Source organism: Centropristis striata, chromosome 12, assembly GCF_030273125.1.
Source record: "Centropristis striata isolate RG_2023a ecotype Rhode Island chromosome 12, C.striata_1.0, whole genome shotgun sequence".
NCBI lineage: Eukaryota > Metazoa > Chordata > Actinopteri > Perciformes > Serranidae > Centropristis > Centropristis striata.
The window spans coordinates 262,501-289,622 of NC_081528.1; the positions used below are offsets into that span (position 1 = coordinate 262,501).

The 27,122-nt window shown below is 49.3% G+C and overlaps 1 protein-coding gene across 3 annotated transcripts in view; it reads left to right on the plus strand.

Annotated features, from left to right (window-relative positions):
- The window catches only part of LOC131981467 (phospholipid-transporting ATPase ABCA1-like), a 51,640-nt gene that overhangs the window by 13,281 nt on the left and 11,237 nt on the right, over positions 1-27,122 (plus strand). For 2 of the 3 annotated variants that reach the window (XM_059345742.1, XM_059345740.1), the window contains exons 4-31: positions 295-436; positions 2,338-2,456; positions 5,692-5,813; positions 5,908-6,111; positions 7,239-7,328; positions 14,205-14,445; positions 15,301-15,440; positions 15,554-15,670; positions 15,763-15,954; positions 16,137-16,342; positions 16,503-16,679; positions 17,110-17,332; positions 17,924-18,145; positions 20,733-20,937; positions 21,306-21,419; positions 21,506-21,680; positions 22,163-22,294; positions 22,581-23,076; positions 23,319-23,400; positions 23,482-23,726; positions 23,817-23,868; positions 23,968-24,093; positions 24,700-24,851; positions 24,938-25,062; positions 26,274-26,372; positions 26,478-26,667; positions 26,760-26,854; positions 27,080-27,112. In XM_059345742.1, coding sequence (XP_059201725.1) covers positions 295-436; positions 2,338-2,456; positions 5,692-5,813; positions 5,908-6,111; positions 7,239-7,328; positions 14,205-14,445; positions 15,301-15,440; positions 15,554-15,670; positions 15,763-15,954; positions 16,137-16,342; positions 16,503-16,679; positions 17,110-17,332; positions 17,924-18,145; positions 20,733-20,937; positions 21,306-21,419; positions 21,506-21,680; positions 22,163-22,294; positions 22,581-23,076; positions 23,319-23,400; positions 23,482-23,726; positions 23,817-23,868; positions 23,968-24,093; positions 24,700-24,851; positions 24,938-25,062; positions 26,274-26,372; positions 26,478-26,667; positions 26,760-26,854; positions 27,080-27,112 — 4,516 coding nt within the window. The remainder of the gene's footprint in view (positions 1-294; positions 437-2,337; positions 2,457-5,691; positions 5,814-5,907; positions 6,112-7,238; positions 7,329-14,204; positions 14,446-15,300; positions 15,441-15,553; positions 15,671-15,762; positions 15,955-16,136; positions 16,343-16,502; positions 16,680-17,109; positions 17,333-17,923; positions 18,146-20,732; positions 20,938-21,305; positions 21,420-21,505; positions 21,681-22,162; positions 22,295-22,580; positions 23,077-23,318; positions 23,401-23,481; positions 23,727-23,816; positions 23,869-23,967; positions 24,094-24,699; positions 24,852-24,937; positions 25,063-26,273; positions 26,373-26,477; positions 26,668-26,759; positions 26,855-27,079; positions 27,113-27,122) is intronic. The other variant, XM_059345743.1, reaches the window with a different exon arrangement.

Below are 27,122 nucleotides of genomic sequence, written 5' to 3' on the forward strand. Positions count from 1 at the left end.
CACACATGCACGTAAGCGCTCACACTCCTCACACATGCATACACATGCTTCAAACACACACACATACACACACACAAATGCGCGCACTTGCGCACACTCCTCCAGATACACGTTTCACACACACACACACACACACACACACACACACACACACAATCTCATCATAGTGTAGACACACCGGCAGTAGCCCCCGTGGCCCATTCACAATTTCCCCAGAGGAAATGTTCTAGTTTAAAATGTTATCATAATGTTAACTTATTGTGTGTGTGTGTGTGTGTGTGTGTGTGTGCGCAGGTCACTTCCCCAACAAGGCGATGCCGTCGGCGGGCACGTTGCCGTGGTTACAGGGCATCCTGTGTAACGCCAACAACCCGTGTTTCCGCAGCCCGACGCCTGGCGAGTCCCCGGGGGTCGTCGGCAACTTCAACGACTCCATGTCAGGCTTTTATTCTGAAAATCTCTCACACTTTACCCACTGTAGTCCAGTCCTGCTGACTCTGCAGATTATATAACGTTTATAATATAATATGTGTTCTGCAGATTATATAACGTTTATAAATATAATATATGTTCTGTAGATTATATAACGTTTATAATATAATATATGTTCTGCAGATTATATAACGTTTATAATATAATATATGTTCTGCAGATTATATAACGTTTATAATATAATATATGTTCTGCAGATTATATAACGTTTATAATATAATATATGTTCTGCAGATTATATAACGTTTATAATATAATATATGTTCTGCAGATTATATAACGTTTATAATATAATATATGTTCTGTAGATTATATAACGTTTATAAATATAATATATGTTCTGCAGATTATATAACGTTTATAATATAATTTATGTTCTGCAGATTATATAACGTTTATAATATAATATATGTTCTGTAGATTATATAACGTTTATAAATATAATATATGTTCTGCAGATTATATAACGTTTATAAATATAATATATGTTCTGCAGATTATATAACGTTTATAAATATAATATATGTTCTGCAGATCATATAACGTTTTTAATATAATATATGTTCTGTAGATTATATAACGTTTATAAATATAATAAATGTTCTGCAGATTATATAACATTTATAAATATAATATATGTTCTGCAGATTATATAACGTTTATAATATAATATATGTTCTGTAGATTATATAACGTTTATAAATATAATATATGTTCTGCAGATTATATAACGTTTATAATATAATATATGTTCTGCAGATTATATAACGTTTATAAATATAATATATGTTCTGCAGATTATATAACGTTTATAATATAATATATGTTCTGCAGATTATATAACGTTTATAAATATAATATATGTTCTGCAGATTATGTTTATAAATATTATATATGTTCTGCAGATTATATAACGTTCATAAATATAATATATGTTCTGCAGATTATATAACGTTCATAAATATTATATATGTTCTGCAGATTATATAACGTTTATAAATATAATATATGTTCTGCAGATTATATAACGTTTATAATATAATATATGTTCTGTAGATTATATAACGTTTATAAATATAATATATGTTCTGCAGATTATGTTTATAAATATTATATATGTTCTGCAGATTATATAACGTTCATAAATATAATATATGTTCTGCAGATTATATAACGTTTATAATATAATATATGTTCTGTAGATTATATAACGTTTATAATATAATATATGTTCTGTAGATTATATAACGTTTATAAATATAATACATGTTCTGCAGATTATATAACGTTTATAAATATAATATATGTTCTGCAGATTATATAACGTTCATAAATATAATATATGTTCTGCAGATTATATAACGTTTATAATATAATATATGTTCTGCAGATTATATAACGTTTATAATATAATATATGTTCTGTAGATTATATAACGTTTATAAATATAATACATGTTCTGCAGATTATATAACGTTTATAAATATAATATATGTTCTGCAGATTATATAACGTTCATAAATATAATATATGTTCTGCAGATTATATAACGTTTATAAATATAATATATGTTCTGCAGATTATATAACGTTTATAATATAATATATGTTCTGTAGATTATATAACGTTTATAAATATAATACATGTTCTGCAGATTATATAACGTTTATAAATATAATACATGTTCTGCAGATTATATAACGTTTATAAATACAATATATGTTCTGCAGATTATATAACGTTTATAAATATAATATATGTTCTGCAGATTATATAACGTTTATGAATATAATTATTCTGTTCTGTCTGTAGATTAAATCTAATTGATAATTGTTGTTTTTTCAGAATCTCTCGACTGTTTTCAGACGCCAAGAAGATTCTCCTCTACAGTCAGAACGACAAGAACCTGGACGGCTTCAAGGAGCTGGCCCACGCCCTGCAGGGCCTCCAGGACAGCCGCTCAGGTACTGGGACCGGGACTGGGACTGGCACCAGGACTAGTACCAGGACCAGGGTTAGGACCAGGGTTAGGACCAGGGTTAGGACTAGGACCAGGACTAAGACTAGGACCAGGACCAGGGTTAGGACTAGGACCAGGACTAAAACCAGGACCAGGGTTAGGACTAAGACTAGGACCAGGACCAGGGTTAGGACCAGGGTTAGGACTAGGACCAGGACTAAGACTAGAACCAGGGTTAGGACTAGGACTAGGACCAGGGTTAGGACCAGGGTTAGGACCAGGGTTAGGACTAGGACTAGGACTAGGACCAGGGTTAGGACCAGGGTTAGGACTAGGACTAGGACTAGGACCAGGGTTAGGACCAGGGTTAGGACCAGGGTTAGGACTAGGGTTAGGACTAAGACTAAAGGACCTAACAACAACAACGTTACTGAGTCTTCTTCAGCTCTAAACAACAACAACGTTACTGAGTCTTCTTCAGCTCTAAACAACAACAACGTTACTGAGTCTTCTTCAGCTCTAAACAACAACAACGTTACTGAGTCTTCTTCAGCTCTAAACAACAACAACGTTACTGAGTCTTCCTCAGCTCTAAACAACAACAACGTTACTGAGTCTTCTTCAGCTCTAAACAACAACAACGTTACTGAGTCTTCTTCAGCTCTAAACATTCTCTCAACACGGATTCATCCACATTTATTCTTCCACTTCCCTGTTTTTTTTAGTTTTTATTAGTTTTAGTTTAGTTTTTATTAGTTTTTGTTTAGTTTTTATTAGTTTTTGTTTAGTTGACAAAAAGTCAAAGTCAAAAGTTGACAAAGATGAAAACGAAGGACATTTTCACTATAATTAGTTAGTTTTAGTTAGTTTTGGAACCACACAATCACTTCTCTTCTAGTTTTGGTTCTTTAGTTAGTTTATGTGTAACATGTTCATCATATGTTGTCAGCTGGTAGATTCATCATTAATATATTTAACACATTAGATTTATTATTATTAAAATAAAAGGCTTCGTGACCTCCGACCCCTGAAATCAGTTCAGGGAATCCCAGCAGAGGATCAGTACTGATCCAGTTCTCTCTGAGAGGTGAACTGGATCAGGTCCTGGACTCTGTGAGAAGTGACCTGGATCAGGTCCTGGACTCTCTGAGAGGTGACCTGGATCAGGTCCTGGTCTCTCTGAGAGGTGAACTGGATCAGGTCCTGGTCTCTCTGAGAGGTGACCTGGATCAGGTCCTGGACTCTGTGAGAAGTGACCTGGATCAGGTCCTGGACTCTCTGAGAGGTGACCTGGATCAGGTCCTGGACTCTCTGAGAGGTGACCTGGATCAGGTCCTGGTCTCTCTGAGAGGTGACCTGGATCAGGTCCTGGACTCTGTGAGAAGTGACCTGGATCAGGTCCTGGTCTCTCTGAGAGGTGACCTGGATCAGGTCCTGGACTCTCTGAGAGGTGACCTGGATCAGGTCCTGGACTCTCTGATAGTGAGGCTGTAGTGCAGCAGGTCTGGAGTGGCCCCCCTTCAGGATGTGGATTCTTCAGGCTCATTAAACAAAAAGAATTTTCTCCTTTGTGAGTTAATTTGTCCTTTTCTCTGCGTGGGGAGCCGTCTACCTGCTGGGACCTGCCGCTCCTCTTTAATCGCTGCGGATCAAACCAGGAGGCGTTCAGAGCGTGAGAAGGAGGCGCGGGGGGAGGAGGCGCGGGGGGAGGAGGCGCGGGGGGAGGAGGCGCGGGGGGGCCGGGCCGCGGGGGCGGGGGGCGAGCTGCAGCAGGTTTACCTGCTCAGGACGTCTCAGGTGATCTCACCTGGTCAGAGTTCAGCTGAGGAGCTCCAGCAGCAGGAGGCTGTTGGTCCAGATGTCTGTCCCCACAGGACCCAGTCCTGCTGGACCGGGTCACCCAGTCCTGCTGAACCGGGTCACTGAGTCCTGCTGAACCGGGTCACTGAGTCCTGCTGAACCGGGTCACCGAATCCTGCTGAACCGGGTCACTGAGTCCTGCTGAACCGGGTCACCGAGTCCTGCTGAACCGGGTCACCGAGTCCTCAGAGTCCAGACCCAGCAGCAGGTCTGAGCTCAGCCAGAGACTGGTCCTCCTTCAGCTGTTAACAGACGGATCAGAGACGCTGAAACGTTACAGAACAAACTGTTAAAACGACGGTTTCATGTTTCACATTTAACTGGAGGTTTGCACTGTGATGTCATGTGTGATGTCATGTGTGATGTCATGTGTGATGTCATGTGTGATGTCATGGCGCCGTGTTGAACCTGCAGCAGCTCAGAGACCAGGTCCCTGCAGAGACCGTGGACTCGGAGACCTGCTCTGTGAGGGCCGTGGATGCTGGCAGCTGATTGGCTGACAGCCATCTGTGGATGCTGGCAGCTGATTGGCTGCTGGCGGGCTGTGATGTAATAACTGTGATGTAATAACTGGTGTTCAGTGATTGAAGCTGACGTGTTTCTCTGCTGGAGAAACGCTGCTCATTCCCCCGATCACATCAGTCCTCTGACCCGTCTCCAGCAGGTCTGTCCCCCACCGTCTGTCCCCCTGAGACCTCCGTCTGTCCCCCTGAGACCTCCGTCTGTCCCCCTGAGACCTCCGTCTGTCCCCCTGAGACCTCCGTCTGTCCCTCTGAGACCTCCGTCTGTCCCCCTGAGACCTCCGTCTGTCCCCCGCCGTCTGTCCCCCTGAGACCTCCGTCTGTCCCTCTGAGACCTCCATCTGTCCCTCTGAGACCTCCTGTCCCTCTGAGACCTCCGTCTGTCCCCCGCCGTCTGTCCCTCTGAGACCTCCTGTCCCTCTGAGACCTCCGTCTGTCCCTCTGGGGACCTGCAGAGGAAGATGAGTTTGACTGAAAGGTGTCGGGGGACAGAAACGTTGTTTTGTCTTCGTGTTTCAACCTGCAGAAGAATGTAAACAATCTGAGACCCCAAGCTGCTCATTAACATACGGCCACGCCCCCAACATGCCTAATATGGTCGTCCTGTCCCGCTGATGGCAGGAGGCGGAGTCAGGTTCCATATGTAAAATCTTCCTAGATTTTATTCTTCTGTGTTTTTCTGTCGACTCCTCCAGAGTCGTTCCTCCAGTTTTTAAATAATTCGTCAAAAACTCCCCCAATGTGACCTTATGGAGAGGCTAGAGTGATGACATCATCACTACCAATAAATGTGCTGGAGGCTGCAGATGAAACCGTCTTCAGAAACGTTCTAGTGTTATTTCTCTTGTTTGTGTTCAGGGTTCAAGCTGAAGCACTTCCTGCGGGACGGAGAGGACCTGACCTCCTTCCTCATGAGGAACGCCTCCTTCTCCCAGCAGCTCGTCCAGCAGGTCAAAGACGCCGACATCCACCTGGACAAGGTGAGCTCGCTACTGCACGCGCTCAGTCCGCACGCAGTCAAACACCAGAATACAGAACCAGAACCGGTCCCTGAATGTTCTGGTCCTGTTCCAGGTGCTGCTGAAAGGCTTCGGGGTCCACCTGAGGGACATGTGTCCCCGTAGCGGAGGACAGCACCATCTGGACGACTTTGTGACGATCTCGGACCCTCAGACCGCCGCCCTCATACAGGAAGTCATCTGCCAAGCCCCGCCCCTCTGGCTCAACCTCGCCGAGGAGAACTTCCTGAACAACCTGGACTTCCTGAAACCCATCCAGGTGAGTCCTGTCCTCTCCTCTCAGCTCTGTGTAAACAGCCTCTCCTGTCCTCTCCTCTCAGCTCTGTGTAAACAGCCTCTCCTGTCCTCTCCTCTCAGCTCTGTGTAAACAGCCTCTCCTGTCCTCTCCTCTCAGCTCTGTGTAAACAGCCTCTCCTGTCCTCTCCCCTCTGCTCTGTGTAAACAGCCTCTCCTGTCCTCTCCTCTCAGCTCTGTGTAAACAGCCTCTCCTGTCCTCTCCCCTCAGCTCTGTGTAAACAGCCTCTCCTGTCCTCTCCTCTCTGCTCTGTGTAAACAGCCTCTCCTGTCCTCTCCTCTCTGCTCTGTGTAAACAGCCTCTCCTGTCCTCTCCTCTCAGCTCTGTGTAAACAGCCTCTCCTGTCCTCTCCTCTCTGCTCTGTGTAAACAGCCTCTCCTGTCCTCTCCTCTCTGCTCTGTGTAAACAGCCTCTCCTGTCCTCTCCCCTCAGCTCTGTGTAAGCAGATTTTCAGTCTTTATTTTAAATGCCACATGGAGAATAAAGAGATTCTGACTCTAATATCAACATTTAACACAAGTAACGGTCACTTTTTACAACTGAGGAGGCGTTCAAGGACCGTTGGAAAGTTCAAACTCTGACTATAACGTCTGTTTTTACAGTTTTACAGGATTTTCTGGTGAAGTTTTAAAGAAAACAAACTTCAGATCGTTCAAGAAGTTAAAAACAAGAATAAAACCAGGAAAACCTTTCCTCTTTTCTGTTTGATAGGAAACTTTGAGTTCAGAGAAACTTTCACCTGGTGACACAGAGAAGGTGTGTCAGAGTGTGTGTGTGTGTGTGTGTGTGTGTGTGTGTGTGTGTGTGTGTGTGTGTGGGAGGAGGCGTGTCCCAGCCTGTCTCTGTCTCTACAGTCTCAGTTTTCGTAGCCCGGAGACGTTTCTTTTCTTCTGAGACGTTTTTCTTTTGTTCAGTCAAATCTACGACTGTGTGAACGCTGCGTCTCCACGGCAACGCACTGAAATCCTTCAAAGGGCTGAAAAAAGATCAGCTGATTCCTGAAAACATTAAAGTCTTTATTCTTTTATTCTCTCAGCCTCAGACTGATGTTATATGTGATATAATTCATATAAATATGATGTCTGTCTCAGGGGGACGTGACCTCCGACCCTGAAGCCGTCAAACTGGTCGCCAAGGCAACCAACAAGCTGCTGGACAGTCTGGGGTCTCTGGCCGTCGAGGTGAGGAACAAACAAACAAACAAACAAACAAATCAACAGACACACATGAAAAGTCTCCTGCAGGACCGGACGTCCTGTCTCATGTTTCAGACGTATAGAATATATGTCATATAATATATATACTATAATATGTACTATATTAAATATATATTATAATATGTATAATATTAAATATATAATATAATATATAAAATATTAAATATGTAATAACATAAATAATATAATATATATATAATATAAAATAATTAATACATAATATAAATATAAAATATATAACAACATAAATAATATGATCTATTAAATGGGAGGTTTGCAGGTCCAGAGTGTCCTGGTGTCCCGGTCCTCTGACCTTGTGAGGACAGACAGATTGTCCCCGGGGGACAGCGTGTCTCTCAGCAGGTTCAGAGGGTTTAACTTGGCACGTCTCCGTGTCTCAGAGTCTCTCAGAGTCTTTGTGTCCACATGAAAGAGACGGACGGCTGCAGCTGAACTCAGCAGGTCCCCACATAGCGCCTGAACAGACAACAAACACTCTGTGTCCCCGCTAACGTCTCTGTCTGTCTGTCTGTCTGTCTGTCTGTCTGTCTCTCTGTCTGTCTGTCTCTCTGTCTGTCTGTCTGTCTGTCTGTCTGTCTGTCTGTCTGTCTGTCTGTCTCTGTAGTGATGCTGTAGATTCTTCATAGGAATGAACAGAGCCCGGCTCTCTTTATAAAACACTTCATCTCCTTCATCCAAAAAGTTCCAGTTTCAGTTTTCGTGTCTCGTAAACAAACGTCTCCTCGCCGTCAGCGAGACGATCGTGTGTGTGTGTGTGTGTGTGTGTGTGTTACAGTGGAGAAATCAGAGTAAAGTTCAGTCAGAATGACCCAGTTTGTTTTGTTCACCCCGAGGAGGTTAACACACACACACTAAATTGAAAACATGTGACTGGTGTGTTTTGTTCGGTTGATGCTGAGTCAGGAACAGGATGCGTGTGTGTGTGTGTGTGTGTGTGTGTGTGTGTGTGTGTTATTAGTTTTAATTAACAGGATCTAATAAAATTGACATTTAACATTTTTTCTAAATAGTTTAAATAGTTTCTTTAGTTTTTGTTGTTTGTTAACGTTGAGTTGTTTCAGGTTCTGCTCAATTGATTGGTTGATTGATTAGTCAGTCTATCAGAGAGTAAACACACACACACAGTCACACACACACACACACAGATTTAACCGTCCAACAGATCATTTAACCGTCTGACCCCCAGCGTCCCTTTTAAAGCGTCCTGTCCCTTTAAAAGCGTCCTGTCCGTTTAAAAGCGTCCCGTCCGTTTTAAAGCGTCCTGTCCCTTTAACGGCGTCCTGTCCCTTTAACAGCGTCCTGACCCTTTTAAAGCGTCCTGTCCGTTTTAAAGCGTCCCATCCCTTTTAAAGGGTCCTGTCCCTTTAACAGCGTCCTGACCCTTTTTAAGGCGTCCTGTCCCTTTAAGAGCGTCCTGACCCTTTTTAAGGCGTCCTGTCCCTTTAACAGCGTCCTGTCCCTTTAACAGCGTCCTGTCCCTTTAACAGCGTCCTGACCCTTTTTAAGGCGTCCTGTCCCTTTAAGAGCATCCTGACCCTTTTTAAGGCGTCCTGTCCCTTTAACAGCGTCCTGACCCTTTTTAAGGCATCCTGTCCCTTTAACAGCGTCCTGTCCCTTTAACAGCGTCCTGACCCTTTTTAAGGCGTCCTGTCCCTTTAAGAGCATCCTGACCCTTTTTAAGGCGTCCTGTCCCTTTAACAGCGTCCTGACCCTTTTTAAGGCGTCCTGTCCCTTTAAGAGCATCCTGACCCTTTTTAAGGCGTCCTGTCCCTTTAACAGCGTCCTGACCCTTTTTAAGGCGTCCTGTCCCTTTAACAGCGTCCTGTCCCTTTAACAGCGTCCTGACCCTTTAACAGTGTCCTGTCCCTTTAACAGAGTCCTAACCCTTTTTAAGGCGTCCTGTCCCTTTAACAGCGTCCTGACCCTTTTTAAGGCGTCCTGTCCCTTTAACAGCGTCCTGTCCCTTTAAGAGCGTCCTGACCCTTTTTAAGGCGTCCTGTCCCTTTAACAGCGTCCTGACCCTTTTTAAGGCGTCCTGTCCCTTTAACAGCGTCCTGACGCTTTTTAAGGCGTCCTGTCCCTTTAACAGCGTCCTGACCCTTTTTAAGGCGTCCTGACCCTTTAACAGCGTCCTGTCCCTTTAACAGCGTCCTGACCCTTTAACAGCGTCCTGTCCCTTTAACAGCGTCCTGACCCTTTTTAAGGCGTCCTGTCCCTTTAACAGCGTCCTGACGCTTTTTAAGGCGTCCTGTCCCTTTAACAGCGTCCTGACCCTTTTTAAGGCGTCCTGTCCCTTTAACAGCGTCCTGTCCCTTTAACAGTGTCCTGTCCCTTTAACAGAGTCCTAACCCTTTTTAAGGCGTCCTGTCCCTTTAACAGCGTCCTGACCCTTTTTAAGGCGTCCTGTCCCTTTAACAGCGTCCTGTCCCTTTAAGAGCGTCCTGACCCTTTTTAAGGCGTCCTGTCCCTTTAACAGCGTCCTGACGCTTTTTAAGGCGTCCTGTCCCTTTAACAGCGTCCTGACCCTTTTTAAGGCGTCCTGACCCTTTAACAGCGTCCTGTCCCTTTAACAGCGTCCTGACCCTTTAACAGCGTCCTGTCCCTTTAACAGCGTCCTGACCCTTTTTAAGGCGTCCTGTCCCTTTAAGAGCGTCCTGACCCTTTTTAAGGCGTCCTGTCCCTTTAACAGCGTCCTGACGCTTTTTAAGGCGTCCTGTCCCTTTAACAGCGTCCTGACCCTTTTTAAGGCGTCCTGACCCTTTAACAGCGTCCTGTCCCTTTAACAGCGTCCTGACCCTTTAACAGCGTCCTGTCCCTTTAACAGCGTCCTGACCCTTTAACAGCGTCCTGTCCCTTTAACAGCGTCCTGTCCCTTTAACAGCGTCCTGACCCTTTAACAGCGTCCTGTCCCTTTAACAGCGTCCTGTCCCTTTAACAGCGTCCTGACCCTTTAACAGCGTCCTGTCCCTTTAACAGCGTCCTGACCCTTTAACAGCGTCCTGTCCCTTTAACAGCGTCCTGACCCTTTAACAGCGTCCTGTCCCTTTAACAGCGTCCTGTCCCTTTAACAGCGTCCTGTCCCTTTAACAGCGTCCTGACCCTTTTTAAGGCGTCCTGTCCCTTTAACAGCGTCCTGACCCTTTTTAAGGCGTCCTGTCCTTTTAACAGCGTCCTGTCCCTTTAACGGCGTCCTGACCCTTTTTAAGGCGTCCTGTCCCTTTAACAGCGTCCTGTCCCTTTAACAGCGTCCTGACCCTTTTTAAGGCGTCCTGTCCCTTTAACAGCGTCCTGACCCTTTAAGGCGTCCTGTCCCTTTAACAGCGTCCTGTCCCTTTAACAGCGTCCTGACCCTTTAACAGCGTCCTGTCCCTTTAACAGCGTCCTGACCCTTTTTAAGGCGTCCTGTCCCTTTAACAGCGTCCTGACCCTTTTTAAGGCGTCCTGTCCTTTTAACAGCGTCCTGACCCTTTAACAGCGTCCTGTCCCTTTAACAGCGTCCTGACCCTTTTTAAGGCGTCCTGTCCCTTTAACAGCGTCCTGACCCTTTTTAAGGCGTCCTGTCCTTTTAACAGCGTCCTGTCCCTTTAACGGCGTCCTGACCCTTTTTAAGGCGTCCTGTCCCTTTAACAGCGTCCTGTCCCTTTAACAGCGTCCTGACCCTTTTTAAGGCGTCCTGTCCCTTTAACAGCGTCCTGACCCTTTAAGGCGTCCTGTCCCTTTAACAGCGTCCTGTCCCTTTAACAGCGTCCTGACCCTTTAACAGCGTCCTGACCCTTTAACAGCGTCCTGTCCCTTTAAGGCGTCCTGACCCTTTAACAGCGTCCTGTCCCTTTAACAGCGTCCTGTCCCTTTAAGGCGTCCTGTCCCTTTAAGGCGTCCTGTCCCTTTAAGGCGTCCTGACCCTTTAACAGCGTCCTGTCCCTTTAAGGCGTCCTGTCCCTTTAAGTTTTCCTGACCCTTCCCCTCAGGTCTGTGACGGTTCCAGTTCTGCCGAGTCGTCCTGCAGTAACCTCTGACTCGGCAGGAAGCTGCAGCTGAACGCTGTGAGGAACCGTCGGTCGGCTGGAAACCACAGAAACAAAAAATCAAACTTTATTAACTGTTTCAGGTCAAAATCACTGAAAATATTAAGATACGGCCAAAAATAAGACAAAAATATTAATCAATACAAATAATATTTGAAAAAGACCAAAAAAGTCACAAAATGACCCCAAAAAACATGTGAAATTACCAAAAAAGACGCTAATTTAATGGAACAAACAATCAGAAATGTGTTCTCCAACTTTTATTGTGAAAGAGCGGTGTGGTGTTCAGGTGCCTCAGTGCCTGTTGTAAACTCGTACGTCCCAGAATCCTTTTCTTTCATCACAAATAACACAAAGTTAACTTATTGATCCACTAACATGTTTTTTAAGCTCCTGTGATGTTTTAGTTTGAAAACGTCGTCAGTAGAAATAAACGTGTTGAAGCTGCTGAATCATCAGATATAAACAGGAAGTCGGCGTCAGCGGTATTGAGAGCCGGTCAGCTGATTCATAACCAGGACAGAGTTTATATGTTCTTTAAAGTTCAAATGAGCAATTTACATTTAAAACTGAATCAGATCAGATCATTAAAAGAAGTCTGTAATAAAAATGACTTAACTAATCAATTAATCAATTAATGAAACCTGTCAAACCTGTTAAGGTGCTCAGAGTTTATCACACACATTTGATTCTTAACTGGAGAATTATTATTATTATTATTATTATTATTATTATTATTATTAAACAGTCAAAACTCCCTCAGAACATCACATCAATACACCAAGACCTTAGAAATAAAGTGGACATGTCAGGAAAGACTCGTGGGTTATCAGCATAAACCCAAAAAGATGCAAAAAGACCCGAAAAACATGTAAAATTACCAAAATAAGACAAAAAAATCAGCATAAAGTGGGCATGTCAGTAAAGACTCGTAGGTTATGAACATAAAGTGGGCGTGTCAGTAAATACTCGTTGGTTATGAACATAAAGTGGACATGTCAGTAAAGACTCGTAGGTTATGAACATAAAGTGGGCATGTCAGTAAAGACTCGTAGGTTATCAACATAAAGTGGGCGTGTCAGTAAAGACTCGTAGGTTATGAACATGAAGTGGGCGTGTCAGTAAAGACTCGTTGGTTATGAACATAAAGTGGGCGTGTCAGTAAAGACTCGTAGGTTATGAACATAAAGTGGGCGTGTCAGTAAAGACTCGTTGGTTATGAACATAAAGTGGGCGTGTCAGTAAAGACTCGTAGGTTATGAACATAAAGTGGGCATGTCAGTAAAGACTCGTAGGTTATCAACATAAAGTGGGCGTGTCAGTAAAGACTCGTAGGTTATGAACATGAAGTGGGCGTGTCAGTAAAGACTCGTTGGTTATGAACATAAAGTGGGCGTGTCAGTAAAGACTCGTAGGTTATCAACATAAAGTGGGCGTGTCAGTAAAGACTCGTAGGTTATGAACATGAAGTGGGCGTGTCAGTAAAGACTCGTTGGTTATGAACATAAAGTGGGCATGTCAGTAAAGACTCGTAGGTTATGAACATGAAGTGGGCGTGTCAGTAAAGACTCGTTGGTTATGAACAAAGTGGGCGTGTCAGTAAAGACTCGTAGGTTATGAACATAAAGTGGGCGTGTCAGTAAAGACTCGTAGGTTATGAACATAAAGTGGGCGTGTCAGTAAAGACTCGTAGGTTATCAACATAAAGTGGACATGTCAGTAAAGACTCGTTGGTTATGAACATAAAGTGGGCGTGTCAGTAAAGACTCGTAGGTTATGAACATGAAGTGGGCGTGTCAGTAAAGACTCGTAGGTTATGAACATGAAGTGGGCGTGTCAGTAAAGACTCGTTGGTTATGAACATAAAGTGGGCGTGTCAGTAAAGACTCGTAGGTTATGAACATAAAGTGGGCGTGTCAGTAAAGACTCGTTGGTTATGAACATAAAGTGGGCGTGTCAGTAAAGACTCGTTGGTTATGAACATAAAGTGGGCGTGTCAGTAAAGACTCGTAGGTTATGAACATAAAGTGGACATGTCAGTAAAGACTCGTAGGTTATCAACATAAAGTGGGCGTGTCAGTAAAGACTCGTAGGTTATGAACATGAAGTGGGCGTGTCAGTAAAGACTCGTAGGTTATGAACATGAAGTGGGCGTGTCAGTAAAGACTCGTTGGTTATGAACATAAAGTGGGCGTGTCAGTAAAGACTCATAGGTTATGAACATAAAGTGGGCGTGTCAGTAAAGACTCGTAGGTTATGAACATAAAGTGGGCGTGTCAGTAAAGACTCGTAGGTTATCAACATAAAGTGGACATGTCAGTAAAGACTCGTTGGTTATGAACATAAAGTGGGCGTGTCAGTAAAGACTCGTAGGTTATGAACATGAAGTGGGCGTGTCAGTAAAGACTCGTAGGTTATGAACATGAAGTGGGCGTGTCAGTAAAGACTCGTTGGTTATGAACATAAAGTGGGCGTGTCAGTAAAGACTCGTAGGTTATGAACATAAAGTGGGCGTGTCAGTAAAGACTCGTTGGTTATGAACATAAAGTGGGCGTGTCAGTAAAGACTCGTTGGTTATGAACATAAAGTGGGCGTGTCAGTAAAGACTCGTAGGTTATAAACATAAAGTGGACATGTCAGTAAAGACTCGTAGGTTATCAACATAAAGTGGGCGTGTCAGTAAAGACTCGTAGGTTATGAACATGAAGTGGGCGTGTCAGTAAAGACTCGTTGGTTATGAACATAAAGTGGGCGTGTCAGTAAAGACTCGTGTACCCCATCGTGTCTCCGTCAGCTGGCCGGTATGAAGAGCTGGGTGGACCTGAGGAACGAGATCGTGTTCCTGACGGAGAACGCCACCTCGTCGCCCAGCGCCATGTACCAGGCCGTCTCCAGGATCGTGTGCGGTCACCCGGAGGGCGGCGGCCTGCAGATCAAGTCCCTCAACTGGTACGAAGACAGCAACTACAAGGCTCTGTTCGGCAACCACAACAGCAGCGAGGACGAGCCGGCCGCGCTCTACGACAACTCCTCCAGTGAGTCCACTACTGGGAGCACTGGGAACACTAGTTAGACTGGGAGCACTGGGAACACTGGGAACACTGGGAACACTGGGAACACTAGTTAGACTGGGAACACTGGGAACACTGGGAACACTGGGAACACTAGTTAGACTGGGAACACTGGGAACACTAGTTAGACTGGGAACACTGGGAGCACTGGGAACTCTGGTTAGACTTGGAGCACTGGGAACACTGGTTAGACTGGGAGCACTGGTTAGACTGGGAACACTGGGAGCACTGGTTAGACTGGAAACACTGGTTGGACTGGGAACGCTGGTTAGACTGGGAACACTTGGAACACTGGTTAGACTGGTGTTAGACTGGTGTTGTACTGGTTCATACTGGTCCATACTGGTTGATACTGGTTCTGTACTGGTTTATACTAGTCCATACTGGTTGATACTGGTTGATACTGGTTCTGTACTGGTTCATACTGGTCCATACTGGTTGATACTGGTTCTGTACTGGTTTATACTGGTCCATACTGGTTGATACTGGTTGATACTGGTTCTGTACTGGTTTATACTGGTCCATACTGGTTGATACTGGTTCTGTACTGGTTTATACTGGTCCATACTGGTTGATACTGGTTCTGTACTGGTTTATACTGGTCCATACTGGTTGATACTGGTTCTGTACTGGTTTATACTGGTCCATACTGGTTGATACTGGTTGATACTGGTTCTGTACTGGTTTATACTGGTCCATACTGGTTGATACTGGTTCTGTACTGGTTTATACTGGTCCATACTGGTTGATACTGGTTCTGTACTGGTTTATACTGGTCCATACTGGGCGGTCTCAGGACTGACTGTGTCCCCCTGTCAGCTCCGTTCTGTAACAGTCTGGTGAGGAACATGGACTCCAACCCGATGTCCAGGATGATCTGGCAGGCCCTGAAGCCCCTCCTCCTGGGCAAGATCCTCTACACCCCCCACACACCTGCTACCCAGAGGGTCATACACGAGGTATGACATCACTTCCTGTCTGTCTCTCTGTCATTCTGTCTCTCTGTCTCACCTGTCTGTCTCTCTGTCTCACCTGTCTGCCTGACCTGTGTGTCTGTCTGTGGTGCGTTCAGGTGAACCGGACCTTCCAGGAGCTCGGTGTGTTCAGGGACCTGGGCGGGATGTGGGAGGAGATGAGACCTAAAGTTTGGAGCTTCATGGAGAACAGCGAGCAGGTGGACCTGATCCGGGTCAGTAGGCTCCGCCCCCCAGCCCACCTGTCACCTGTCCGTCCCCCTCAGGTAACGTTTGAGGCGGTAGTAACTGTGAGCTCTGTGTCCAGACGCTGCTGAGGAACAACGTCACCGCCGGGTTCTTCCACGCTCAGCTCGCCAGCACCGGCTGGACCGTCGCCGACATTTCCAACTTCCTGTCCAAGAAGGCGGGGCCTCGCTCGCCGGGCGCCGCCGTCACCTGGAGGGAGGTGTTCAACGAGACGGACCAGGCCATCATGAGCATCTCCCGATTCATGGAGGTCAGTGAGGACGCACGCCGCCGCTGCTAGCCGCTAGCCGCTGCTAGCCGCTAGCCACCACCGCTAGCCGCCGCTAGCCGCCGCTAGGGCTGTCAGTGATGTGAGCTGATATTTTTATTTTAGATGTGTGTTCTGGTCATTAGAGTTGATTAAACGTGTGTGTGTGTGTGTGTGTGTGTCAGTGTGTGAACCTGGATAAACTGGAGCCGGTGTCCAGTGAGGAGAAGCTGGTGAACCTGTCTATGGTGCTGTTGGAGGACCGGCGGTTCTGGGCCGGGATCGTGTTCCCAGATGTTGAACCCAACGCCACGGAGCTGCCACACAACCTCCACTACAAGATCCGCATGGACATAGACAACGTAGAGAGGACCAACAAGATCAAGGACGCGTGAGGACACACACACACACACACACACACACACACACACACAGTGAGACGGTTAAAGTCTAGCTAGTTTAGCTTAGCATACCGACTGTAAACAGTAGAGTGCGTTAGCTAGAAGAGGTTCTCTGTCCCCTGAAGGACACGTTGTCCCTGTTCCCTGCAGGTACTGGGACCCCGGTCCCCGGGCGGACCCCTTTGAGGACATGCGGTACGTGTGGGGGGGCTTCTCCTACCTGCAGGACGTGATCGAGCAAGGCATCATCAGAGCCGTGACGGGGACCAAGGAGAAGACGGGGGTCTACATCCAGCAGATGCCCTACCCCTGCTACGTGGACGACATGTGAGACAGACAGCGTCCCTCCACTGTCCTTTACATGTCTTTAGAAATGTCCTTTACATGTCTTTAAAAATGTCCTTTACATGTCTTTAGAAATGTCCTTTACATGTCTTTAGAAATGTCCTTTACATGTCTTTAAAAATGTCCATAACATGTCCTAACCTGTCTAACTATATCAGTAATCTGTCTTAACCCTATCCACGTCCCCTCTCTGTCCCTGCCTGTCCTCTGTCTGTCCCTGTCTGTCTCTCTGTCCCTGTCTGTCTGCCTGTCCTCTGTCTGTCCCTGTCTGTCTCTCTGTCCCTGTCTGTCTGCCTGTCCTCTGTCTGTCCCCTGTCTGTCTGCCTGTCCCCTGTCTGTCTGTCTGTCCCCTGTCTGTCTGTCTGTCCCCTGTCTGTCTGCCTGTCCTCTGTCTGTCCCCGTGCGTCCCCAGCTTCCTGCGTGTGATGAGCCGCTCCATGCCTCTCTTCATGACTCTGGCCTGGATGTACTCTGTGGCCATCATCCTGAAGTCGGTGGTGTATGAGAAGGAGGCTCGTCTGAAGGAGACCATGAGGATCATGGGACTCAACAACAGCGTCCTGTGGTTCAGCTGGTTCATCAGCTGCCTGCTCCCCCTGCTGGCCAGCGCCGCGCTGCTGGTGCTGCTGCTCAAGGTCCTCAATCACACTGTCTTTATTAGGAACAAACCATAAATAATCACACTGTCTTTATTAGATATTAGGAACAAACCATAAATAATCACACAGAGTCTTTATTAGAAACAAACCATAAATAATCACACAGTCTTTATTAGAAACAAACCATAAATAATCACACAGAGTCTTTATTACATATTAGGAACAAACCTCTTTCTAGTCTTTTCTCTGCTAGTTTCTAGTCTTTTCTCTGCTAGTTTCTAGTCTTTTCTCTGCTAGTTTCTAGTCTTTTCTCTGCTTGTTTCTAGTCTTTTCTCTGCTAGTTTCTAGTCTTTTCTCTGCTAGTTTCTAGTCTTTTCTCTGCTTGTTTCTAGTCTTTTATCTGCTTGTTTCTAGTCTTTTCTCTGCTAGTTTCTAGTCTTTTCTCTGCTTGTTTCTAGTCTTTTCTCTGCTAGTTTCTAGTCTTTTCTCTGCTAGTTTCTAGTCTTTTCTCTGCTAGTTTCTAGTCTTTTATCTGCTTGTTTCTAGTCTTATTTTTTATATTTCATTCTTATATCTCTACATGTGTCTTTAAATGTTAAACTCTTGTCCACCTGTCTGTGTCTCCAGAAGGGGAACCTGCTGCCGTACAGCGACCCCGGCGTGGTCTTCCTGTTCATGGGCTCGTTCGCCGTGGTAACCATCATGCAGTGCTTCCTGCTCAGCACGGCGTTCGCCCGCGCCAACCTGGCGGCGGCGTGCGGCGGGATCATCTACTTCACGCTCTACCTGCCCTACGTCCTCTGTGTGGCCTGGCAGGACTACATCGGCTTCGGCGCCAAAGTCTTCGCCGTAAGCTCGCCGCTCACCTGTCCCTCCTCACCTGTCCCTCCTCACCTGTCCCTCCTCACCTGTCTCTCCTCACCTGTCCCTCCTCACCTGTCCCTCCTCACCTGTCTCTCCTCACCTGTCCCTCCTCACCTGTCTCTCCTCACCTGTCCCTCCTCACCTGTCTCTCCTCACCTGTCCCTCCTCACCTGTCCCTCCTCACCTGTCCCTCTCACCTGTCCCTCCTCACCTGTCTCTCCTCACCTGTCCCTCCTCACCTGTCCCTCCTCACCTGTCCCTCTCACCTGTCCCTCTCACCTGTCCCTCCTCACCTGTCCCTCCTCACCTGTCCCTCTCACCTGTCCCTCTCACCTGTCTCTCCTCACCTGTCCCTCCTGACCTGTCCCTCCTCACCTGTCTCTCCTCACCTGTCTCTCCTCACCTGTCCCTCCTCACCTGTCCCTCCTCACCTGTCTCTCCTCACCTGTCTCTCCTCACCTGTCCCTCCTCACCTGTCCCTCCTCACCTGTCCCTCTCACCTGTCTCTCCTCACCTGTCTCTCCTCACCTGTCCCTCCTCACCTGTCCCTCTCACCTGTCCCTCTCACCTGTCCCTCTCACCTGTCTCTCCTCACCTGTCCCTCCTGACCTGTCCCTCCTCACCTGTCTCTCCTCACCTGTCCCTCCTGACCTGTCTCTCCTCACCTGTCCCTCCTGACCTGTCCCTCCTCACCTGTCTCTCCTCACCTGTCTCTCCTCACCTGTCCCTCCTCACCTGTCCCTCCTCACCTGTCTCTCCTCACCTGTCTCTCCTCACCTGTCCCTCCTCACCTGTCCCTCCTCACCTGTCCCTCTCACCTGTCTCTCCTCACCTGTCTCTCCTCACCTGTCCCTCCTCACCTGTCCCTCTCACCTGTCCCTCTCACCTGTCCCTCTCACCTGTCTCTCCTCACCTGTCCCTCCTGACCTGTCCCTCCTCACCTGTCTCTCCTCACCTGTCCCTCCTGACCTGTCTCTCCTCACCTGTCCCTCCTGACCTGTCCCTCCTCACCTGTCTCTCCTCACCTGTCCCTCCTCACCTGTCCCTCCTGACCTGTCCCTCCTGACCTGTCTCTCCTCACCTGTCTCTCCTCACCTGTCCCTCCTCACCTGTCCCTCCTCACCTGTCCCTCTCACCTGTCCCTCTCACCTGTCCCTCCTCACCTGTCTCTCCTCACCTGTCCCTCCTGACCTGTCTCTCCTCACCTGTCCCTCCTGACCTGTCTCTCCTCACCTGTCTCTCCTCACCTGTCTCTCCTCACCTGTCCCTCCTCACCTGTCCCTCCTCACCTGTCTCTCCTCACCTGTCTCTCCTCACCTGTCCCTCCTCACCTGTCCCTCCTCACCTGTCCCTCTCACCTGTCTCTCCTCACCTGTCTCTCCTCACCTGTCCCTCCTCACCTGTCCCTCTCACCTGTCCCTCTCACCTGTCTCTCCTCACCTGTCCCTCCTGACCTGTCCCTCCTCACCTGTCTCTCCTCACCTGTCCCTCCTGACCTGTCTCTCCTCACCTGTCCCTCCTGACCTGTCCCTCCTCACCTGTCTCTCCTCACCTGTCCCTCCTCACCTGTCCCTCCTGACCTGTCTCTCCTCACCTGTCTCTCCTCACCTGTCCCTCCTCACCTGTCCCTCCTCACCTGTCCCTCTCACCTGTCCCTCTCACCTGTCCCTCCTCACCTGTCTCTCCTCACCTGTCCCTCCTGACCTGTCTCTCCTCACCTGTCCCTCCTGACCTGTCCCTCCTCACCTGTCTCTCCTGACCTGTCTCTCCTCACCTGTCCCTCCTGACCTGTCCCTCCTCACCTGTCTCTCCTCACCTGTCCCTCCTCACCTGTCCCTCCTGACCTGTCTCTCCTCACCTGTCTCTCCTCACCTGTCCCTCCTCACCTGTCCCTCCTCACCTGTCCCTCTCACCTGTCCCTCTCACCTGTCCCTCCTCACCTGTCCCTCCTCACCTGTCCCTCCTCACCTGTCCCTCTCACCTGTCCCTCCTCACCTGTCTCTCCTCACCTGTCCCTCCTCACCTGTCTCTCCTGACCTGTCTCTCCTCACCTGTCCCTCCTGACCTGTCCCTCCTCACCTGTCTCTCCTCACCTGTCCCTCCTCACCTGTCCCTCCTGACCTGTCTCTCCTCACCTGTCTCTCCTCACCTGTCCCTCCTCACCTGTCCCTCCTCACCTGTCCCTCTCACCTGTCCCTCTCACCTGTCCCTCCTCACCTGTCCCTCCTCACCTGTCCCTCTCACCTGTCCCTCTCACCTGTCCCTCCTCACCTGTCTCTCCTCACCTGTCCCTCCTGACCTGTCTCTCCTCACCTGTCCCTCCTGACCTGTCCCTCCTGACCTGTCTCTCCTCACCTGTCTCTCCTCACCTGTCCCTCCTCACCTGTCCCTCCTCACCTGTCCCTCTCACCTGTCCCTCTCACCTGTCCCTCCTCACCTGTCCCTCCTCACCTGTCTCTCCTCACCTGTCCCTCCTCACCTGTCCCTCCTCACCTGTCCCTCTCACCTGTCCCTCTCACCTGTCCCTCCTCACCTGTCCCTCCTCACCTGTCCCTCTCACCTGTCCCCTCAGAGCCTCCTGTCCCCCGTGGCGTTCGGGTTCGGCTGTGAGTACTTTGCTCTGTTTGAGGAGCAGGGCGTGGGCATCCAGTGGTCCAACCTGGTGTCCAGCCCGCTGGAGGAGGACGACTTCAGCCTGAGGACGGCCATCATCATGATGTACGCAGACTCCGTCCTCTACGGACTCCTCACCTGGTACCTGGAGGCCGTCTTCCCAGGTCAGAAACCAGACCTGGACCAGGACCAGGACCTGGACCTGGACCAGGACCAGGACCTGGACCTGGACCCAAATCAAATCAGTTATTCCTTCAATAGTCCCACAACGGGACAGATTCAGTGTTATAAACAACATATTAATGTGTCCTCTGTCTTTCTCTCTGTCTCTGTGTCCCTGGTGTCTCTGTGTCCCCGGTGTCTCTGTGTCCTGGTGTCTCTGTGTCCCCGGTGTCTCTGTGTCCCGGTGTCTTTGTGTCTCTGTGTCCCCGGTGTCTCTGTGTCCCCGGTGTCTCCGTGTCCCCTGTGTCTCTGTGTCTCTGTGTCCCCGGTGTCTCTGTGTCTCTGTGTCCCCGGTGTCTCCGTGTCCCAGGTCAGTACGGGATCCCTCGTCCCTGGTTCTTCCCCTTCACCAAGTCTTACTGGTTCGGAGAGACAGACGAGAAGTCGGGTAAAGTCCCTCTGAGACGGAAGGGGAACGCTGCAGGTGAGACACTGAGACAATGCGTCCCCCAGACGCCCTGTCCGCGTCTGCTGAGGCTTTTAATGTGAAAGAGACTTCCTGTGTTGCAGCGGTGTGTATGGAGGAGGAGCCGACCCACCTACAGCCCGGAGTCTTCATCGAGAACCTGGTGAAGGTCTACAGACACGGCAAGAAGCTCGCCGTGGACGGACTCACACTCGGCTTCTACGAGGGACAGATCACCTCCTTCCTGGGACACAACGGGGCCGGCAAGACCACCACCATGTGAGGACGGGGACAGGGACGGGTAGAGGGACAGGGACAGAGAGGGACGGGGACGGGTAGAGGGACGGGGACGGGTAGAGGGACAGGGACAGAGAGGGATGGGGACGGGTAGAGGGACAGGGACGGGTAGAGGGACAGGGACAGAGAGGGGCTGGGACGGGTAGAGGGACAGGGACGGGGACGGGTAGAGGGACAGGGACAGAGAGGGACGGGGACGGGTAGAGGGACAGGGACAGAGAGGGGCGGGGACGGGTAGAGGGACAGGGACGGGTAGAGGGACAGGGACAGAGAGGGACGGGGATGGGTAGAGGGACAGGGACGGGGAGGGACGGGGATGGGGACAGGGACGGGTAGAGGGACAGGGACAGAGAGACAGGGACATCATAACAGAGTTGTAGAGACCCCCACCATGTGAGTCCGGGGGACAGAGACAGAGGGACAGGTCCCGGTCCAGTCTATAATCCTGTCCCGTGTCCCTGCAGGTCCATCCTGACCGGTCTCTTCCCGCCGACCTCGGGGACGGCCTACATCCTGGGCAGAGACATCCGGACCGAGCTGAGCGCCATCAGACAGAGTCTGGGCGTCTGTCCCCAACACAACGTCCTCTTTAGCATGTGAGTCCTCAGCCTGTCTGTCCTCAGTCTGTCTGTCCTCAGCCTGTCTGTCCTCAGTCTGTCCTCAGTCTGTCTGTCCTCAGTCTGTCCTCTGTCTGTCCTCTGTCTGTATCCTGGTTTATGCAGTTTTATTTGCCTTTTGTTTCTGTTTTATTTGTTTGGTTAACCATTTGTTTACTTATCTGAACATGTCCCTGTCTCCCCCCCTGTCTGTTCCTCCCTGTCCCCCTGTCCGTCCCTCTCTTTCCTCTGTCTGTCCCCGTCCCCCCGTCCCCGTCCCCTCCAGGCTGACGGTAGAGGAGCACATCTGGTTCTACGGCCGTCTGAAGGGTTTGTCTGAGCAGCAGGTGAAGGGTGAGATCGAGCAGATCCTGAGGGACACGGGTCTCCCCCACAAGAGGACGTCCCGGGCCAGCGAGCTGTCCGGCGGCATGCAGAGGAAGCTGTCGGTGGCGCTGGCCTTCGTGGGCGGGTCCAAGGTGGTGATCCTGGACGAGCCCACGGCCGGCGTGGACCCGTACGCCCGCCGCGGGATCTGGGACCTGCTGCTGAAGTACCGGCAGGGACGCACCATCATCCTGTCCACTCACCACATGGACGAGGCGGACATCCTGGGGGACAGGATCGCCATCATCTCCCACGGGAAGCTCTGCTGCGTTGGCTCCTCCCTCTACCTGAAGAACCAGCTGGGCAACGGATACTACCTGACCCTGGTCAAGAAGGAGCCGGAGGCCTCCCTCAGCTCCGCAAGGAACTCCTCCAGCAACCTGTCCTTCAAGAAGGTCTCTGTCCTCGCTGTCCTCACTGTCCTCTGAGTCTGTCTTCAGTCTGTCCTCCGAGGCTGTCTTCAGTCTGTCTTCAGTCTGTCCTCTGTCCCCTGACGTGTCTCTGTCCCCTGACATATCTCTGTCCCCTGACCGTGTCTGTCCCCTGACCGTGTCTCTGTCCTCTGACCGTGTCTGTCCCCTGACCGTGTCTCTGTCCCCTGACCGTGTCTGTCCCCTGACCGTGTCTCTGTCCCCAGGAGGAGGAGTCTGCGTCCGTCAGCAGCAGTGACGCTGGACTCGGCAGCGATCATGAAAGTGAGGCAGCGACCATCGGTGAGCGTGAGTCCCTGCGGAGCGTCTGATTGGTTCCCCTGCAGAGTGTCTCACCTGTCTCACCTTGTCTCATGTCTCCGTCCTCAGAGAACGTCCCCGCGGCGTCCACGGTCCCCTTCGTGCCTCCGGACGTGTCCCTGGTGTCTGGGCTGATCCTGTGCCACGTCCCGGCCGCCCGGCTGGTGGAGGACCTGGGACACGAGCTCACCTACGTGCTGCCGTACAGCGCCGCCAAGGACGGCGCCTTCGTGGAGCTGTTCAGGGACCTGGACCTGAGGCTGCCCGACCTCGGCATCTCCAGCTACGGCGTGTCGGACACCACGCTGGAGGAGGTGAGTCCCCGCCGCCCGGCCTGTAAACAACAAACAAACAAACAAACAAACAAACAAACAGGAGGTCTCACCCTGAGTCTCTCTCTCTAGATCTTCCTGAAAGTGGCCGAAGATAACGGAGTCGACACCGAAGTACCCTCAGGTGACCTCTGACCCCCGACCCCAACACCACCAGGAGATATAGTCCATCAACAAGTCCTGACCTGTGTGTGTGTGTGTGTGTGTGTGTGTGTGTGTGCAGACGGGACACTTCCTGTCCCGCGGCGTCGGAGGACGCACGCCTTCGGAGGCGGAGACACTCAGAGCTGCCTGAGGCCGCTGACAGAGGACGACAACAACGAGGGCAACGAGTCCGAGGGAGACCCAGGTAACCACTTCATTTACCTTCATTTACCATTATTTACCTTCATTTACCTTCATTTACCATTATTTACCTTCATTTACTTTTATTTACCATTATTTACCTTTGTTTACCTTTATTTACCTTCATTTACCATTATTTACCTTAATTTACCTTCATTTACCGTCATTTACCTTCATTTACCATTATTTACCTTCATTTACCATTATTTACCTTTGTTTACCTTTATTTACCTTCATTTACCATTATTTACCTTAATTTACCTTCATTTACCGTCATTTACCTTCATTTACCTTCATTTACCATTATTTACCTTCATTTACCATTATTTACCTTTGTTTACCTTTATTTACCTTCATTATTTACCTTCATTTACCATTATTTACCTTTGTTTACCTTTTATTTACCTTCATTATTTACCTTTTATTTATGTATTATATATATTACACAAAACATTCTGTAAGATGTGAAGAATAACATGTGATTTGCATCCCCTCTCTGTCTCTCTGTCTGTCTGTCTCTCTGTCTGTCCCCTGTCTGTCTGTCTGTCCCCCTGTCTGTCTGTCTGTCTGTCTGTCCCCCTGTCTGTCCCCTGTCTGTCTGTCCCTGCAGCAGAGTGCCGTGAGACAGACTGGCTGCAGGCGTCTGGCGGTAAGGGCTCGGTGGCGGTGAGGGGGTGGAGCCTGCGGCGGCAGCAGTTTGTGGCTCTGATGTGGAAGCGTTTCCTGTACGCTCGCCGCTCCAGGAAAGGCTTCTTCGCTCAGGTACCAGACGACTCCTCTTTATTTATTATTGTTCAACGTTTAGGAACAGAAACGTGTTGATCATCGACGTCTCGTCCGTCCCGCAGATCGTCCTCCCCGCCGTCTTCGTCTGCATCGCTCTCGTCTTCAGTCTCATCGTCCCTCCGTTTGGAAAATACCCGAGTCTGGAGCTGCAGCCCTGGATGTACGAGGACCAGGTCACCTTCATCAGGTACCGTCCCCGTCCTCTGTCTGTCCCCGTCCTCTCTCTGTCCCCGTCCTCTCTCTGTCCCCGTCCTCTCTCTGTCCCCGTCCTCTCTCTGTCCTCTCTCTGTCCCCGTCCTCTGTCTGTCCCCGTCCTCTGTCTGTCCCCATCCTCTCTCTGTCCTCTGTCTGTCCCCGTCCTCTGTCTGTCCCCGTCCTCTCTCTGTCCCCGTCCTCTGTCTGTCCCCGTCCTCTGTCTGTCCTCTGTCTGTCCCCGTCCTCTCTCTGTCCCCGTCCTCTGTCTGTCCTCGTCCTCTCTCTGTCCTCTCTCTGTCCCCGTCCTCTGTCTGTCCCCGTCCTCTCTCTGTCCTCTCTCTGTCCCCGTCCTCTCTCTGTCCCCGTCCTCTGTCCCCGTCCTCTGTCCCCGTCCTCTCTCTGTCCCCGTCCTCTATCCCCGTCCTCTGTCCCCGTCCTCTACCCCCGTCCTCTGTCCCCGTCCTCTCTCTGTCCTCTCTCTGTCCCCGTCCTCTCTCTGTCCCTGTCCTCTGTCTGTCCCCGTCCTCTGTCTGTCCTCTGTCCCCGTCCTATCTCTGTCCTCTGTCCGTCCTCTGTCCCGGTCCTCTGTCCTCTGTCTGTCCCATCATCTGTCCCCGTCCTTTGTCTGTCCTTTGTCCCCGTCCAATCTCTGTCCTCTGTCCCCGTCCTTTGTCTGTCCTCTGTCCCAGTCCTATCTCTGTCCTCTGTCCGTCCTCTGTCCCCCTCCTCTGTCTGTCCCCGTCCTCTGTCTGTCCCCGTCCTCTGTCCTCTATCTGTCCCATCCTCTGTCCCCGTCCTTTGTCTGTCCTTTGTCCCTGTCCAATCTCTGTCCTCTGTCCCCGTCCTTTGTCTGTCCTCTGTCCCAGTCCTATCTCTGTCCTCTGTCCGTCCTCTGTCCCCGTCCTCTGTCTGTCCCCGTCCTCTGTCTGTCCCCGTCCTCTGTCTGTCCTCTGTCTGTCCTCTGTCTGTCCCCGTCCTCTGTCTGTCCTCGTCCTCTGTCTGTTCTCTGTCTGTCCCCATCCTCTGTCTGTCCTCTGTCTGTCCTCTCTGTCTTCACATGTTCAGGTTTTTCTTTCAACGTAATAAATTCTTTAGATCTTTAAATATTCAATAACTTGAATAAAACCAGTAGAAACACTGAACTGAGTTTGTTTGTGTTGTTGTTTGTTTGTTTGTGTGTTTGTTTGTTTGTTTGTGTGTCAGTGACGACGCCCCCGGAGACGCCAACATGCAGAGGTTACTGAGCGCCCTGTTGGACGCTCCGGGCCTGGGGACACGCTGCATGGACGGACACCCCATACCGTGAGACACACGTCTTCAATAAACAACAATAAATAGTAAACAACTGTTACTGATGATAAATAAACTGGATATAATGAGTTTATTTAAAGTCCCGTCCGTCCTCAGGGACGCTCCCTGTACGATGGGGGACGAGGACTGGAGGACGCCGGACGTCCCTGAGAGCGTCCAGCAGCTGTTCAGCTCGGGGAACTGGACCATGGAGGACCCGTCCCCGGCGTGCTCCTGCAGCTGCCACGGCAACAAGAAGATGCTGCCGGACTGTCCGCCGGGAGCCGGAGGGCTGCCGCCGCCCGAGGTCAGAGACGCAGAAACACTTTATATATAAATAAAAATATAAACATTTAGACATGTTGTTTTATTGTTGTTGCTGTTGTTGTTGTTGTTCAGATGAAGCTGAGCGCCACAGACTCTCTACAGAACCTGACAGGAAGAAACATCTCAGACTACCTGGTGAAAACATACGCTGAGATCATCGGCAAGAGGTACAAGTACACACACTGCAGTACAAGTACACACACTGTACTACAAGTACATATACTGCATTTCAAGTACACACACTGTAGTACAAGTACACATGCTGTAGTACAAGTACACACACTGCAGAACAAGTACACACACTGTAGTACAAATACACACTGCAGTACAAATACACACACTGCAGTAGAAGTACACAAGTATACAAGTACTAACGTCTCGTCTGTTTTCAGCCTGAAGAATAAAGTTTGGGTGAACGAGTTCAGGTGAGTGTTT